Consider the following 17318-nt stretch of genomic DNA (forward strand, 5'->3'; position numbering starts at 1 on the left):
AGACTGAGGCAGGAGGATCACAGGTTCAAAGCCAGCCTCAGCAATGGTGTAGCACTAAGCAACTTGGTGAGACCCTGTCTCTAAATAAAATACAAAATAGGACTGGGGATGTGGCTCAGTGCTCAAGTGCCTGAGTTCAATCCCTGGTATTCCCCCCCAAAAAAATAGGGGTAGGGATATAGTTCAGTAGTATAGTACCCCTTGGTTCTACCCCCAGTGCCAAAAAAGAGGTGAAGAAATGAAGGATAGGAATCTGCAGCCAGGGAGAGAATTCAGAGCTGACTCTCCTGAGAACCTGTCATTGGGAAGTCGAGGTGAGTCAGAATGGAGTGGCCTTTGAGGGCCCATTTGGGGCCAGAGTTAGAATGTCACTACGGACGTTGCCATCACAGGCTCAGTCAGGTGGAGAGACGTGAGAGCAGGGTGCTGACTCCATCATGGTGGCGGAGAGGGTCCAGTAGCCTGGCTGGTGATGGCAAGCAGCACAATAGTGAATATCTCCATCTGCCAGGGGCAAGTAGATGCCAAGTGACAGGAAATGAAAGAGCTGAAGATGTCCCCCCCCCCTTTTGAGTAAGAAGCAGCACAGGAAGTGGTGACCACAGAGATGGCCCTGTGTGACCGGCCAGGGGGCCAAGCAAAGACTTAGTGCTGACTGGATGAGTTGAGGACCCTCCCTAGTGGTGCTGGGAGCTCTGATGAGGGAGATGCTTAGAGACCCCTGCCCGGGCTCAGCTCTAAACTACTCCTCTTGCAGCAGGAGGGGACAGATGGACTGGGGTCAGAACCAAAGGGCAAGGGTACACTTGTTCAGAAGGGACCAACTGCTCAGACATCCAGCCAAGACCTGCACAAGCCCACGAGCCACACAGACCAGACTGTGGCCCAGTAGGCACAATGCCACCAGAAAGCACAGTTGTCACAAGACCCCAAGTCCCTGGGGAAGCAGGACATTAAGACCTGCACCCACCAACATAAGCTTGGTAAGACCAGTTCCAGTTAGGACCTGTGGGTGGGCCAGGATGACAGGATGCTCATCAGCACAGCACCATGACGTCAGAGGAACTGTAGCTCTTCTCCCCAGCGGTTGTGCCTAGATACCTGCGGACAGAAGCATGCGCAGCAGAGGTTTGCCAACCTGATGGACTGTCCATTCAGAGCCGGAAGGTCTTTGCCATACTTTTACTACACTTTGTGCCTTGCTTGTCTTTTGTGAGAACACCAGCTGAGAAGATAACTCCAATCTCTGGTGACAATAGGAAGTCATTCCAGTTGTCCAAGAAGATAGGGGAAGTTGCTTGGCCCATGTGGGTGATGAAAATGGGGAGAGAGGCTGGTTTGGGGAGTATTTTGGAAGAGGAATTGGAATGGGTTCAGGACCAGCTAGCAGGCCGCTGAGAGAGGAAGGGTTGACTCAGGGTGGAGAAGGGCTTGGATTTGGTGTGTGACCCCCCGCACGTGGTCCTCAATCCAGGTCTCATTTCCCAAGGGTCCCAGCACCTTCAGCTGACCTGTCCCTGAGTTCTCGGACTTCCCTCAAGTGATGTGCCTCCTCTTCCCCTCTCTGGTGACAGGTGCTCCTGGCACTCCAATCCTCTGCCATGCCAAGCAGCCTTGGACAAACAGCTCTCTACAAGTCTGTTTGGATGTGTGTGAGGGTCTTCCTGGTTGTGGAGGGGAGTGGCCCATGATATGCTCCTGTAGTGGCACCCCCTCCTCCACAGAAAATCTTAATTAAGCTTCTCCGGAAATCTTCACCATAATTGATTTTAGGACTATCAACAGCAGAGTCTCTATAGAAGAGTTCAATGCAGGTAAACTTCCTATTTTCCTGTTGCTGTATTTTCCAGGCTTCCTAGCCTGGAAGAAATCAGCACTCCAGGTGATTAACACCCCTTTACTAGTTTTTCACAAACATTTATCCAGAATAGTAGTTTGTAGAAGTGTGCTTTCAAATGCAAAGATTAAAAAAAATAATAATAAAAAAAGACAGACCCTTTAACAAGGCCTCTGGTCTTGAGCTGGGCTTCACAGAGATGTTGACATTTCTAAGAGAAGTTACCAACTGGGCTCTGTGGTAACAGCTGGCAGGGGAGGAATGAAAGGGGAGAAGCTCCCCCCTTCTCAGGTGCTGCTCTTGAAGGGTTAACTTGCCCAGAACAGTGAGAGAAAAAGCTGCTTTCATGTGAACTTCTGAGCCCCTCCCCTTACATGCTGGGTTTTAAGTTCTGAAACTACCTGAACTCGGGGTTCAGGGGATTAATTGATTACAACAAAAGCTGTGCCCTCTGAGCCTGGCTGCAGCCAAATAAAACTGTTTCCTGCTGTCTTCAGGCCCTACCTTGTCTGTCCCTACAGTAGTCCTATATTCTAGATTGTTCTGCTTCAACCTATGCCCCACGTGTAGTGCCCCTTAAAGCTTCCTGTTGCCCATGTGGACAGTATTTGTTTTAGGCTTCCTGTGTCTTACCTCAGAGGAAACCATCTAGTTTTGGCCACTGGGGTCTGCACTCTCAACCTCGTATGCTTTCCTGCTAACCTGCCAGGACTGAGCTGTGGGGCCAGGGTTGCCCACTCCCTCCACTGAGGTTTCCCTGCTAAGCTACAGGGCAGTGCAATGCCGAGCTCTGGGAACGCAGGCACCCAGCAGGGTCTGGCCAGAGCCTGTGCACTGGACAGCAGACAGCGCCCCTTCCCAGAGCCAGGCTGCAGGCTCATGGCCTGCCCGCAGGACTGGAGACTCCCTCTTGGCCAAACGGGCCGCACAAGACACCTACTAATACTGATACCTGGGGGTCCTTGAATGTCCCAGGATGGCATGGCTAAAGCAGCAGCCTCAGCAAGGCACCACTGTGGATATTATATCAGATGTGGAAGCTGCTGCTCAGAGAGACACGTCTTGCCTGAAGCTGCACAGCCAGGAAGAGTGGGGTCCAGAACTGAGCTGGAGACGGGCAGGGCCCCTTCTCTGAACCTCCTCCCTGTCTTTGTAAGATAAGCATGGGGCAGCCCCACCCCTGCCCCCAGAGCTGAGCCCAGACTTCAGGAGGGTCTGAGGTGGGCCCAAAGGTTCAGTCCTGGAGGGCTGTAGGCATGGTGACAGCCTGGGACAGCAGGCTACACACTGAGTCAGCGACTTTATTAATAGTCTCCGATGCTGGTGAACTGTGGTTCCTGACCACCTTCCCAGGAGCAGGCACCCATTCACCTGGGTCGCAGAGAGGTGCCCCAGACCAAGGTGCCCCACCTGGCTGCTGGGTCTAGCGGGTCAGAACCTTCGCCCCTCCCTTTCCTGCCTCCATCTGGCCTGGGGACAAGACCCAGCCCTTTCCTCAGGGTCTCCTTCACCCCAGGAGCCCCGCCACTACTCCTTGCCCAGGCTCTTCTCTAGCGAGTGGGACCCTGACTCTGCTCGCCGCAGGGAAAGGGTGGCAGGGGGAGGAAGGAGGAAACAGAGGAGGGCTACGAGAGAAGCGAGGCCCTTTACACAGGGGTAGGAGAGGCTGAAGGCTCGCCAAGGGAGGAAAGGAGGCAACAGTGAGGCTCAACTGGAAAGTGGCATCTGGAAAGAAAGAGTGGGAAGGGAAAGGCGGGCTGGGGGAGGCGAAGGGAGGCCGTGGGCAGTGTGAGGGCGGTGAGCTAGCTACCCAAGAGGCCAGGGTGGGAATGAGCCTCCGCCCTCAGGGACCGGCGTGGCGGTCCCCTGTGCGCTAGCTGCCGCTCGGCCGTGAATACGCTGGTGGCGCAATACGTGCTCCCGGCGCCCGAAGCCCTTGCCACACTCCCAGCAGGCAAAGGGCCGCGCGCCCGAGTGCGTCTTGCGGTGGCGCACGAGGTGCTCACGCCAGTAGAAGGTCTTGCCGCACTCGCAGCATGCGTGTGGCTTCTCTCGCGCGGGCAGTGGGCGCAGGGCCGGGCCCGGGCCGCCAGGGTGCGTGCCGCGATGTCGCCGCAGGTGCTCCTTGCGCCGGAAGGCCTTGCCGCACTCGGGACAGGCGTGCGGCTTCTCACTGGAGTGGCTCTGCCGGTGGCGCTGCAGGTGGGCCGGCTTCAGGGGCGTCTTGCCGCACTCCGGGCAGGACGCGGCGCCTGGGGCTGCCAAGAAGACAGGTAGGCCGGGCGCTGGAGGTGCTGGCGGTGGGCTGCCCGGCTCCTGCTTGTAGGGGCGCACGGCCCGGGTGTCCCCTGCTGCTGGCGGCACCTCAGTCCCAGGCACTGCATCTCCTGCTGGAAAGGCGCAGGGTCAGGGGCCCGCTGTGGGCTGCGATCGGGGCGGGCGGGGCAGGCAGACTTAGTACCAGTGTCTGCGGGTCTGGACAAAGGCTGGCGAGCAGCCAGGCCTAGGTGAATACTCAGTGGACAGATGGACTGCGTGGGGGACACGGACGTGTGGGTGGGGAGGGGTGACAGGACGAACACCGGTGGAATGACAGGTGGGGGAGGGAGGAACAAGCATACAGAGGGATAGGGCAAGTGCAGATGCCGCGCTGGGGTGGCCACACGATGAAGCGCAGCAGCGGCAGGAAGGTACCAGGAAGACACGGCGGTGGCCGTCTGGCTGGGTGGAGATAGGATGGGAGGTGTCGGGGTGACTGGGAACCAAACTAGACAGTCAGATGAGCGCCTATGCCTTCCTGCAGGTTCCCCATCTGCTTTGGTTTTCCTGTTTTACATTGTGAGCTCAGCTTGACCCTCCCGCCTGGTCTCCAGCACTGGTTCCGCCTAGACCACCAGTCTCTTCCTCAGGTGGACGTCTTTGGCGGTCCCTTCTCCAAAGGGGCTGCACAATGGCGAGCCCTCCTTGCCCTAAAGACTGCACTCCCATCCAAGGCAGTAGGCCCAGAGCGTCACACCCTGACACAGTGACTGTGGGAGATGGGGCGGGCTCCACTGGAGGGGACCTGCTGAGGGCTGGGTGCACAGGCTCAGGAATGGGCTGCCAGCACTGCTCTCCAGACAGCCCTTTCTAGCACCTACTATCAGTAGCCACAAAACACAGAGAGCAAGACCTTCTCTCCAGGGGCTGCTGAGGGCTTTGGACAGAGGCAGCACTCACTGCAGCCGGTGCTTCTCACCGACTGCTCCTGTGGCCTGCCCTCCTCAGTCTGACGCCATCTACCGCCAGCTCCCCAAGGGCAGAGACATGCCAGAGTCATCTCTGGTTCTGGTGCCTCGGCCCGTCACTGAACAAGTGGATGACAGCAGGGGCCAAGGGAGAGAAGGGACCCCTAGTGCTGGGGGCCAGGAGAATGTAGGGAAGAGCCACTGCTCACCTAAAGGCACCATCCCTCTATCTTCCTTTCCGACACTGACCCCGGAGCCTTCTGTCGTGTCCTGAGATACCCTCACTGCTGTTGAATGATTTGGGGAGGTGGCTGGTCCCTGAAACGAGAGATACCACATTCCAAATTGAGAGACCGGGTCGCAGCCTGTACCTCCCTTCCCTCACCCACTTCAACCAGTCATCGGACTGGTTTGCTCCAGGCAAACCCAAAGCTGTGCTGGAGAAGCTCCCCTGGCCTCTGGAAACCAGTGTCAGGGAGCTGTCTGGGAGGTGTGTCCTCCGCCCTGTCAACCCTTAGCCAGGCCACCTGTCCGGCCACTCTCACATTGATGACCCACACAAACTGGGCTTCAGTGTCTCTTTAAGCTCCTAAACTTGGGGTGATTTTTTTCCATAGCATCAGATAACTAATTCACACACCTGTTGTAAATCTCACTGTGGCTTCTTGCTGTCCTTTAGATAAACTGCAGAACCTATAAGCTACTTTTAACTCAGGAAAAAAAAAAAAAAATGAAGTGAGTTGAGAACCAGGGCTTCTCTCAGCACAAATGGTGGATAGCTTCTGAGTAGATGGTACCAGCCAAGAGCCCAAAGGCCAAAGAAAAGCTTTGGATTGTCTGTTTTTAGGTCCTTTGTGCCATGGTTGCCATTCCTCAAACCCTTGCCCCAGATGACTGTAGTTCTTCTGGGCTGGTGGAGTTGGCCCAGGACCACACACACCACACCCCTTCACTTGAACTCTGCTTGGAACATGAGCCTCTCCCACCCGAATCACCAGTCCCTGGGGACACTGGCCATGCTGATGGCCCCACTCTGGGAGGACTCCAGCCTTTCCTGGAAATGCCTCGTGTTGGGAGATGGGGACTAACTCCTGACCACTCAAGCAGCTCCAGTGGTTATGGGCTGCTGACCATCCCTTGGAGATGGCTCTGGTCTTTGCCACGCGCTCTAGCTCCACCCTGCTCAGGCCCATCCTTGAACCCTAGATTCAGGTCACAAAGTCAGAGCTTTATGGAGGTTTCCTCAGGATGAATATCTGTGCGTCTGATTAAACCCGGCTTGCCTTCAACATGCCAGTTTACCAGGTGCCGGCTCACATCCTATTTGGGATTCTTGTGTCTTTTTTCCTTGAGATGGGCCTACACCTTGCTTTTCCTGGGCTGTCCTTGCATGGCTAGGCCAGTTGGGGGGAGGTTTGGCAGCCTTGCACAATGGGCTGGGTGCGGTCCCACCTTCTCTGTGTTCTCAGATAGTTTATAAAAGACAAGATGAGCCATTTCTTGGAAGGGCTGGCAGCACAGAACTGCTGGGGCCTGATGCTTTTTTCTTTTTGTACTGGGGATTAAACCACTGAGTACATCTCTGGCACATTTTGTTTTTTGAGACAGGGTCTCACTAAGTTCTCAAGGCTGGCCTTGAACTTGAAATCCTCCTGACTTAGCCTCTCAAGACACCGGGATTACAGGAGCGCACCACCACAGGGGAAGCTGGCTTGACACCTTTTGTGGAGGTCTTTGATAAATATCTGATTCACCTCCTCTGGCTTTTGGACTGCAGATGTGCTGCTTCCTCATGAGCACAATTTCCCAGAAATTGTGTACTTCCTCTGGGTGCATAGAGCTGTTCTCTCCAAGGGTGAGCTGTTCTCACCCCTGCTCTGTTCCTCACCAACTTGCTGATGGTCTGTTACAACTTTATTCTTCCCAAGTACAAGTCTGGGGCTTTCTGGTCACACACCTTTGCTTCTCACTACCTCCTGCCTGACCTGTGGACCCAGGATCCCCTCCTTTCCTTTCCTTTTCTGGGTTTCTGTAGTGCTCCAGGGCTCTGCCTGAGGCCCCTCCCCCAACCCCCTGCTTCCTGGCCACCCACCAGTCTTCCTCTGGGTTGGGTAGGCTGGCTAGTGCCCTGCCCCCATGTCTCAAAATAATCCTCTTTAGCTATTGTGTGCTGAGACCAGCTGCTGGGTGACTACAAACAAGTCATCTGAGCTCTCTGGGCAGATCAGATTCTCTCTCAACAGAAGTGGGGAAAGCAGATTATGCTGGGGCTTCCCCATGTCAAACTGGGTACTTCCAGGAAGCGCAAAGATTATTCATTCCCCCAAAGCAAGCATTTTCTTAGTAACTACTACGTGCCAGGGACACATCAGTGAACAAGATGACGCTCCTATCTGAGAAAGGCTGAATCTACAATCTGGCTAGGGCTCAACATGCCATCAAAAAAATAAAATTAAAGGGTCTGGGGATGTGGCTCAGTGGTAAAGTGCCTGAGTTCCATCCCCAGTACCATTAAAAAAAGAAAGAAAAAAAGTAATGCACTAGGGTACAGTTCAGTGATAGAGCACTTGCAGTAACATGGGTGAGGTCCTGGGTTCGAGCCCCAGCCACACACACACACACAAATTAGCAAATTCATCAAGGCCAGCATCTTAGTGAGGGGCTCCCTCCATCCTCTAGAACCTGCAAGGCTAAGCAAAGCCCCTGGGGCCAGGGAAGGCTACCGGTTCCCACACTTAGATTCCCCCAGCATACTCCCTCCCTTCCCCAAATGGGAGGGATTTTTCTGCTAGATACACAAATGCAAGTTAAAAGCAACAGTAATTACTATGACTTTACCATCTTACCTAAAAGGACATTTTAATGCCCAAGGAGGCAATTGAATGAGCCAAAAGCAGTAACAGCAACTGGCCACCAAGGGGTGTTTCTGTGCAGGGTTGTTCTGAGTTTGTTCACTCCCCCCACAAGGTGGACATGCACTCCCACCTTGCCGTAGACTAAGTCAGGGCTCAGAGAGAGAGCTATTCACCTGCAGTCTTGAGGCTACCACCAGGTGGGAACATCTCCAGGGCCCTTGGAGATGTTCTCTTGCCAGTGGTTGCCAACCCCAGTGGTAAACAAATTGTGAGGAGCTTTTTTAAAAATGTGAAATTCTAATACCGACAAAGGACTTATATCCATAATATACCAACAATGCTCAACACTCACCAGCAAGAAAACAAACGGCCAGTTCAGAAGCCAGCAAAAGACTCTGCTGTGGGCTGAGCGCCTTGCCCCAACTCCCCAGCTGGGAGCCTCACCCCCAGGAGGTAGTGCCAGCAAGGTACGAGGTTGTGAAGGTAGCTCTCCGGAGTGAACAGAAGAGGCCAGAGTCTCCTGGCCCCTCCTGCCTTTGGAGGATGCAGAGAAAAGGTGCCATCAGGAACCAAGAAAGGGGCCTTCACCAAACCCACCATTGTCTTTGACCTCAGCCTTCTGCATCCAGACTGTGATGGCTTTCTGCCGTTTATGAGCTGCCTGGCCTTGACACTTGGTTACAGGGCCCAAATGGATACATGAAAACCAGAAAGCACCTCCAACAGAAACCTACACTGGAGGTCACAGCAGCTGATTCCCAAAGACAGTGGGAAACTGGAAGCCCACCTGCTTGAGTGGAGAAGTGGAGACACATCTAACATGGTCCAGGTCACAGCATGCCAGGGTGGCCTTAAAGACACTCTGCAGAGTGGGAAGCCGCCTGGAAGGCTGTGCACCCCAGGATTCCCTTAACTGGGAGCAGATGCTTCTCTGCTGGGCTGACGCAGGGGTGAGGGAGTGCGGAGACAGCAGAGCTGGCCAAAGGGAGTTCTTTGGGGTGCTGGGATAGTCTGATTGTGGTGGTTATGAAATGTCACGCGTCAAATGCATAAGTGCATCAACTCAGATCTATCATTTTGCAGTTTTGGAGCCAGAAGTTCAGAATGGGTCTCTGGGCTAAAATCAAGGTGCTAGCAGGGACGCCTTCCTTCTGGAGTCTCCAGGGCCAAATATATTCTGGCGGCTTTTCCAGCTCCCAGAGTCTGCAAAGGGAGGAAGCCAGGCCCAGGAGCTGTGTGTAAGCCACGTGCCACTGGTGGTCTGTTACAGCACCCAAACCAGAACACGGTGACCCAGAAAGGGTGAGGAGAAGGCCTGAGCAGCCAGTGGGTGAGCATGGGGTGGCCACAGGGTGGAAGAGGTAAGTGTGGCCCAGAGGAAGAGAAGAGAGCCTAAAAGGCCAGGCTAGAGAAGGGAGCCAGAGGCGGTGGCTGGAGTGGGAGGTGGAGGTCACTTGGAAGAGCAAGAGGACATCCAACTCCCCTGCACCCAAATTTTGCTCAGAGACCTGGAGATGCTGCCCTTCCCTCTGCTATGCCCCAGTCCCCTGAGGATGAACTGTCACTGTTCTTCCCAACGCCTCACCCCACTGCTGCTCCCCTTGACTGCACCACACCTACAAGCACGCATATCTGCTCCAGCTTCTCCTCACCAGCCCCACATGGTGGCTGAGGCCACATGTTGAAAGGAAAATGCCTTAGACCCTGGGTATTAAAACCAAACTTGCCTGTCTCCTTTTTCCTCTTTTAATGTGGCTGCTGGAACACTTGGGAAGACGTGTGGCTTACATTCTATCTCCCCAGGACAGCATGGCTCTAAACCAGGGTAGACAAGCTTCCTCTGCAAAGGCCCAGATGGTCAAGGTTTTTGGCCTGGCGGGCCACCAGGCTTGGCCCAGTGCTGTGAAAGGCTAGAAGGCCAGTTTTGTCGCTGTGGCTCCAGACCACACAGAAGTAAGAGCCATGGCTGTGCACCAACAAGACTTCTAGAAAAAGGGGTTATGTCTGCAAATCCCTGTAAGGAATTTAACCTTGCCCTAAGAGCAGGCTAGGCCTTGGCCTTGGCCTCTGGGAAGTCATCCCTGAGCCCTCAAGGCCTGGCCAGCCAGAACACAACAAGGGATTTAGAGTGGGACCTGGAGCCACACAGCGGCAGCTGACTTCCAGGCAGGGCGGAGACGGAGACGGGCCCCAGTAAACACCAGCTTGGCCAGGCCCCTGGCTGATGGTGCTGTGTGCGCTGCCACGCACTGCCACAGGGCAGGCAGCCCTGTACAGGACCCCATGGGTGGACAGAGGGGATGTGTAAGACCCTTCCAGAACAGCATGTCTCCCTACACACAGCAGCTCTCAGGAGCCCTGAGAGTCCTTCCAGCAAGCACCACAGTAACTGAGGGCCTGGGTCCTACTGGGCGGCAGGTGTTGAAAGGAGAGTGGCTCCTGTGCCCTCTTCCTGCCAGATGTTCTCTGAACTTCACCCGTGTCTGCTTTGCAGCATCTGCACTTGGGCTGCACCTTGGTTGTGTGTTCCGAGTGTGTGCAGTCTCCCCCATGCCCTGAGGGCTGGCATCCTCTGCAGTGCAGAGCGGGCTCTTAAGAAAGTCCTCCCCGGCCCCGAGGAGATGGTGGCCAGGGAACCTCTTGCGCAGCCCCGCCCCCTGCCAGCTCACCCAGAGCTCCTCCAGCAGGGCCACGGCCTCCTCCCCGCTCTGGGGCCTTCGACTGCACACCCAGGCCTGGGTGTCCGCGGGGAGGGCACTCAGGAACTGCTCTAGCACCAGCAGTTCCAGCATCTGCTCCTTGGTGTGCACCTCCGGCTGCAGCCAGTCCCGGCACAGGGCACGGAGCAGCCCCAGTGCCTCTCGCGGCCCTGGCGCATCGCCCAGGTGGAAGTGGCGGAAGCGATGCCACGGGGAGTCCAGGGTCAGGGCCTCGGCCACCCCGCCCTCCTGCTTCACTGGCAGCTGCTGGGGCACAGGGACCTCCATGGGGCCTTCTGGGTTGGGGGTGGCAGCACCTGTGGGGAGGGGAATTTTGAAAGTGAGGACCCAGCTCCATCCCCCTAGAGACCACTGCCTTCCCCTGTGCCCAAGGGGACCGCAGGGCCCAGACAGGTCTGAAGCCGGGCAGCATCCTAGCTCCACTGCCCTCTCTGACCTCAGCTTCCTCCCTTGTCAGATGCAGTACTTGCCTGTCTCTCCTGGCCACGGGTAGGACAGGTCAATCGAGGTCCCTGTGAGGTGCTGTGCTGAAGAAAGGGTGATTGTGACTCCTCCTGGGAACAGACGGATTCAAATCCTGGCCCTGGCCCTGCTCCTCCCTGGGGGCAGCCCTGGGTACTGCTGTACCTCAGGCTCCTCCAAGCTTCTCCAACAGCTTCAAGGTGAGGATTAAAAACATGTACAGGGCTTATAAGGAGGCCTCAAGAGCAAGCACCACCCACCCTCTTCCTCCTAAATAGCCAGGGGCTGATCTTCGGCCCTAGGACTACCCACGTGTCTGTGTCTCCTCCAGCTTTTGGGAGGGAGCAGGTTAAGTGAGATAAGGGGAGCAGTGGGATAGGACTATGACCTTGTAAGAGACTGGTTCCTCTCTGCCATGCAAGGACAGTGAGGTGGCCTCTGCAATAAGAGGCCTCACCTGCCCCCCACCCCCAGCTGCACTCTGACCTCAGCCTCCAGCCTCATAAACAGATTCAGTTCAGGAAGCTGTAAAAAAGCATCACAGGGGGCTGGAGTTGTGGCTGACATGCATGAGGAACTGCACATAAACAGCACTGCATATAAACAAATAAACAAAGTCTATGGACAACTAAAAATATATATTAAAAAAAAAAGGACCAGACTGGGTGGCCTGGACAACACATAGACGCTTACTTCTAAGGCTGGAGTCTAAGGGGAGGTACAGCACCGGGGCTGCTCAGGCCATGTCCGGCTGCAGAGGCTGCCCTGCGTCTTGTGGTGGGCAGGGGAAGGGAACTCGCGTCTTTCCTTGAGGAGCACTGATCCCTCTCATTCCTGAAGGCAGAGGTGGACAAGGCTACGGCTGCAGAATGGGTGATGCTACCAGAGGGGACACTTAGCAAGGTCTGCAAACAGGTCTGTCAGTGCACAGAGAGAGCCCCGCACTGTTGGCCTCAGTGGACCCTGGCCAGAGGTACTGGTCAGCATCCTACAGTGCACAGGACAAGCCTCCAGTCAGAACCATCTGCCCTCACATGTCAGCAGTGCCAAGGATGAGAAACTCTGGACAGGAGTCATGGTCCTGGGTTGTCTGGAGACCTCTGAGAGCCTTCCAGGGGTACTATGGTTCAGTACTGTTTTCATGACACTAGGAAAGTGATCTGCTTCCGGCTTCTTGTTACACTGAAGCCAGGTCACCCTGACAGGCCAGGCCCTCTGTGGCTCACAGCTGAGAGTTGCTAACTGATCTGTGATCATGAGATGAAGAGTTCATCTGCTGTGTGCTGGCTCCACGTTGGGCATGAACCATCTGGCAGAGGCCTCCCTCCTCTGGTGCAGCACTCCTTCCCTGTTCTCTATACTCCAGCCACATAGGCTCCCTCCTATGCCCACTCAAGGTAGCTCCCACTCCAGGGCCTATGCCTGGCTCCTCCTCTCTGCCATGCACCTGCTGTCTCCTCCCTGGATGGCTCTTCTGCCCATGGTCACACTCAGCTGAAACCATCTCCTCACTGGGGCCTCGATGCCCCTCTGGAGATGCTCCCAGACCATGCACCCTGCTGTGGCATCCATGTGCATTTCTCCATTGCCTCCCTATTACTAGTTTTCTTTTAGTATTTAATAAGATGTGGCATTAACCATATTGCTGTTCCATCTTCCTTCACTAGAGTTTAAGCTCCAAGAAGGCAAGACACCATATATTCCAGGCCCAGAATTCTGGTGGGCACTCAGAAATTTTATAGGATGACCAATCCCACGGGGCTGGTGTCATCACCCCTTCATGCAGATGAGAAAGTACAGCTTGCTGAAACACCAGCTAGTAAGTGGAAGAACCTGAATTCACCCCACTTCTGCAGGGTTCAAATCTAGGCTGCAGCATCCCCTCCACCCACCCAGGTCTGATGGGCTTGGAAGCCAACAAGGAAGGCATCCAGAAAACCAGGGCCAGTGCCAAGCCTCAAAAGCCTCACAGAAACCTGTTCTACCATGGAAAGACCCTTGTGCACTGGAGAGGGACTCTGAGCCAATGGGAGTGAGGTCCAGGCATCTGGCTGACCTGATTTATAAGCCTGGGTTGCAGAGAGTAAGCTGCTTGGGACAGGGAGGACTTTTTGCTAGGACCTGAGGTCACTCAGTTCAGGAATACGTACTAAATAATGAGTATGATTATTCACCCTGTAGGTCAACCTGTCCCTCAAGGAGTACTCTCTGCCATCTGCATGAAGGCAGCTGTGACCCTGTTGTCTGGCAGGCTGGTTGTGCCACAGGGTTCATCCCAGAGCCACATACCCTGGATACCTAAGGAATGACATCTGCCTTACACTGCAACACCTTCCAACAGCCCTGAGCTAGGATCCCACTGTACAGAGAAATGTACACCAAAGGAGTGATGGAACTGAACCCAGATCTGACTCCAGGGCTCACGCCAGTCATACCCAGCATCATGGTGCAGCATCCACACAGGCTGGACTCATGTCATGGTTAAGAGCCAGGCTCTGGAGCATGGCTGGCTCACTAGACTTCTAGCTCTGCCACTCATCATCATCAACTTGGCCATGTGACTTGCCTTCTCTAAGCTTATCAGCTCCACCTTTAATTAATACAGGACCAATAGTAGCCCCTGCTCCTCAAGTAGAAGCATGGATTAGACACGGTACAGCATAGATCAAATGTCCCATAAAGGCCTGCTGGCCCCTGAGACTCACAACCTCAGCATTAATGGCATCTGGGACTGGACAATTTCTGTGTCACAGGAGGCTGTCCTGTGCAGTGCAGATGTTTAGCAGTATCCTTGGCCTCGTTCCATTACACGCTAGTAGCACTTTCTAGGTGTGACAACCTCAAACATCTCCAGTTATCGTTGGCTGTTCCTGGGGCGACAAAACCATGCCTGGCTAAGAAGCCACTCACCCACAGGCCAAATATTTACTCAGAGCAAAAGAACTCTGAAGCAAATTCCGGCTCTGCCACCTACCGTCCAGCGTCCTTGGACAAAGTACAAGGACACGTTTTACACACAGAATCTCCATCTCCTGGGCCGTAAAATAGGGACAAAAATAATAAAACTAGCCCAAGAGCCGCAGTGAGAAATAATATAAGGAAAATAAAAATGCGGAGAAGAGCACCTTGCAAGATGTCTAGGTGCTCAAGTTAGCATTTAGTCTTATGATTGTCCAGAGTCCCTTGCGAGATGCTACGGGAAACAAGCACACAGATTGAAACACACTTATAAACTGCAACAGGCATCAAAACAGGACTTAGGAGTGGCCCCACCCTAACCGGGCGGCCCCTCCAGACGGCCGGCCACCTCCAAGCCCACAGGATGAATTCTGTCCCCTTGCAGCACGCTACTGAGGCAGGCGCCCTTGACCCAGAAATAAAGGAACAGGGCCGCGATCCTCACCCGCGGGAATCCCAGCGCCGTGGGGCGCAGGTACGCGGCAAACAGCGCGCACGCCAGGCCGCCGCTCGCCACCCGCCTCGGGTCCCTCCCCGAACCCCGCGCGCACCTTCCCGAAGGGGCGGCTCCCTCGTGGGGTCGCGCTCGGCCGCCTCCCTCCCCACGGCCCACCCCGGACAGCCCTCCGCCCCCGACGCCGCCCGCTCCCGCCCCGGGCCGCGCCCCAGAAGCGCCTAGTCCCCGGTCCACCGCCCAGCCCTCCTCCTCTCCCCTCGCTCACCTCACTCCCGGCGCGGCCCCCCAAGCCCCTCACCTTCCCGCACATGCGCACAGAGCTCACCGGACTCCATGCCCCGGCAGGCTTTGCGCCAACTCACCCGGCTCCCCCTTCCCCTCAACACCCACACCCCGAGTTGCCCGTTCCGCCCAACAACTCCCCTCCTCCAGGGCCGCTCTGGGACTACGCTTCCCAGGGGGCATCGCGCCAAAGGCGGCTGCCCATTGGTCCTCGCTGCGCCCCGCGTCTCCACCAGCGCTAGAACTACATTTCCCAAGATGCATCGGAGCGCGGCCTGCGCCCAATAGACTACCGCGAACGCAAACTGAGTGCTGCGGTCTTCGGACTACGTTTCCCCGAATTCATGCGGGGGCTTCCTATTAGCCAGCGCGCCAGCCTCGAAAGAAGAGGCGGAGCCATGGCGGCGGCGTCGCGGAGACGAAGTGAGGGCTGGCACTTCTCCTCACTCCGGAGAAGCGCCTCCGGGACCCAGGAGCCTCGGCCGGCAGGAGGCGAGTCCGGCCCGGGCTCTCCGTCCTGCCGCAGCCGCCGCCTCGGCCGCAGGTTGCGAGAAGCCCCGCACCTCTAGTACCTCTGAAGACCCCTGCAGGGACAGGGAGGCGGGTACCTAGCAAGCATCCGCCAGAAGGCAGCTGGTTACAGTGCTCACCGAATTCGTGGATGCACAGGTGTCACGGCGGTTAACTGGCGGGCCTACCCACCGTGGCCTACTGCCCTGCCCCACCTGTAAGGCCCCCCTCTGCCTGCCTAACGTGTTGTTGTCATCCAAGCCTCTTCTGCTCCTAGAACCCCGGTCTCGTTTTCCTGTGTTATCTAATGGCCTATTTCACACCTCCACTTGGATTCCTAGGCCCCGCCCATCCCAGACTCTCCCTCCCTGCCTGCCAGGATTTCTTAAAAGGCATCTCTGACATAAAATGGGCAGTCGAGAATGTTTCACTACTTTCCTTTCCCGAGAAGAAACTGGTTTCTTTCTGCTACACCATCTTAAACGTGTCCATCATTCATCCAAATGTTCAGGCCAAAAATGGCAGGGTGGACCTTGAGTCTCCTCTTCCACCATTCCTACACAAGCGAAGGGTGGTCTTTGAGTCTCTTTTTCCATGCCAGTCGCCCATACACATCTATTCTAACAGCAGGTCCTGTTGACTCTGCCTTCAGAATAGTCAGGACTATGATGGAATGCTATTTAGTCTTGAAATGCGATTTAGTCAGAGCTGTCCACAGCTCTCCCGTCCACTGCTAACCTGGTCCAAGTTGCTTTGCCCCCTCTGAACATTGACCTGCTTGCTCTCTGGCCTCCTGCACCCAGTTCCTTCTGCAGATCACAGCCAGAGGGATTTTTTTTTCTTTTTTCTTAATGGTAAAATTTACATAGCATGAAACTTGCTTTATTGACCCATTTTTTTATTGTACCTTTTGGTGGCATTTAAGTACATTTAGATTGTTATACAAAACCATCCACCTCCAGAACTTCTTTATTTTGCAAAATTGAATCTGCATCCATTAAACAATAGCTTTCTATTCACTCTCCCCAGCCTCTGGCAACCACCATCCATTTTTGTTATTGTTGGACTGGGAATTGAGCCCAGGGCCTCACACATGGGAGGTAAGTGCTCTGCTACTGAGTACACCCCCAGCCCCTAACATCATCATCATCATATTGTTTGTGTTGAGGTTGGAATTCAGGAACTCATGTATGCCTAGGCAAGTGGTCTACTGCTGAGCACTTGCTTAAGCCCCACCATCCTACTCTGTCTCTGTGGATCTGACTATTCTAGGTACCTTATATAAGTGAAATCATGAACTTTTGGTACTTTTGTGGCTGGCTTATTTCACTGAGCACAGTGTCCTCCAGGTTAGTTTATGTAGCATGTGTCAGGATTTCCTTCCTTTTCAAGACTAAATAGCATTCCATCATATAGACATATAACATTTTGTTGCTCTGTTTTAGTTTTTTGTTTCCACTCCTATGGGAGGTGGGGCTCTGCCGTGTTTGCAGCCCTTCAGGGTGCACCTTTGACCCTGGTATGCACAGTTCCCCACGTGATCTGAGCCCTCAGATCCAGTGTCCTCTGTCCACACAGGGTCAGGCACTCCTCAGAAGCTGCAGGCCTGAGCCAGGGCACAGGGCACAGGCTTGGCAAGTGGATTGGGAGGGATGGTTCAGCCACCACCTCCAGCCTGGCCGGGTGTGTGTGGGTCGGGTCCTTGGTTCACAGAGGCCTTCAGCCCAGCACCCCTTCCCACCTCCTCACTGTGCACTGTGCGTCAGCACACTGGCCACTTTGTGTTCCTCTAACACAGGTTCTCCAAGTCCAGTCCCCAAGCCAGCTGCACAGCAACACCTGGGATGCAAATTTTTGGCCCCTACCTCTGGTTTACTGAATCAGAAGCTGCTGGTGGGCCTGGTGGCTTGTTTTCAGGAGCCTGGGGGTTGGGGTTCTGGTGCATGCTGGTGGGCCCCTTATGTCCTACCTGCAGGCTAGAGGAACTACCACTTACTTGGTCGTGTTCTT

At 55.1% G+C, this 17318-nt stretch overlaps 1 protein-coding gene across 18 annotated transcripts; it reads right to left on the bottom strand.

Moving 5' to 3' along the window:
* Positions 1-1167: 1167 nt before the first annotated feature.
* Znf444 (zinc finger protein 444) lies at positions 1168-14904 on the bottom strand. Of its 18 annotated transcripts, XM_027921182.2 has the most exons (6): positions 14782-14860; positions 11795-11935; positions 11110-11294; positions 10589-10935; positions 5274-5382; positions 1168-4227 (listed from the first exon to the last, which is right to left on the bottom strand). In XM_027921182.2, the coding sequence occupies exons 4-6, from the start codon at positions 10904-10906 to the stop codon at positions 3644-3646; spliced, it is 1011 nt and encodes a 336-aa protein (XP_027776983.1). In that variant the 5' UTR covers positions 10907-10935; positions 11110-11294; positions 11795-11935; positions 14782-14860; the 3' UTR covers positions 1168-3643. The 18 variants fall into 18 exon arrangements, with proteins under 18 accessions (XP_027776983.1, XP_027776984.1, XP_027776990.1 ...); XM_027921183.2 differs by lacking the exon at positions 11795-11935 and having other exon boundaries at positions 14815-14904; XM_027921189.2 differs by lacking the exons at positions 11795-11935; positions 14782-14860 and adding an exon at positions 14879-14897 and having other exon boundaries at positions 11110-11166.
* Positions 14905-17318: the final 2414 nt, after the last annotated feature.

Source organism: Marmota flaviventris, chromosome 18 (genome assembly GCF_047511675.1).
Source record: "Marmota flaviventris isolate mMarFla1 chromosome 18, mMarFla1.hap1, whole genome shotgun sequence".
NCBI lineage: Eukaryota > Metazoa > Chordata > Mammalia > Rodentia > Sciuridae > Marmota > Marmota flaviventris.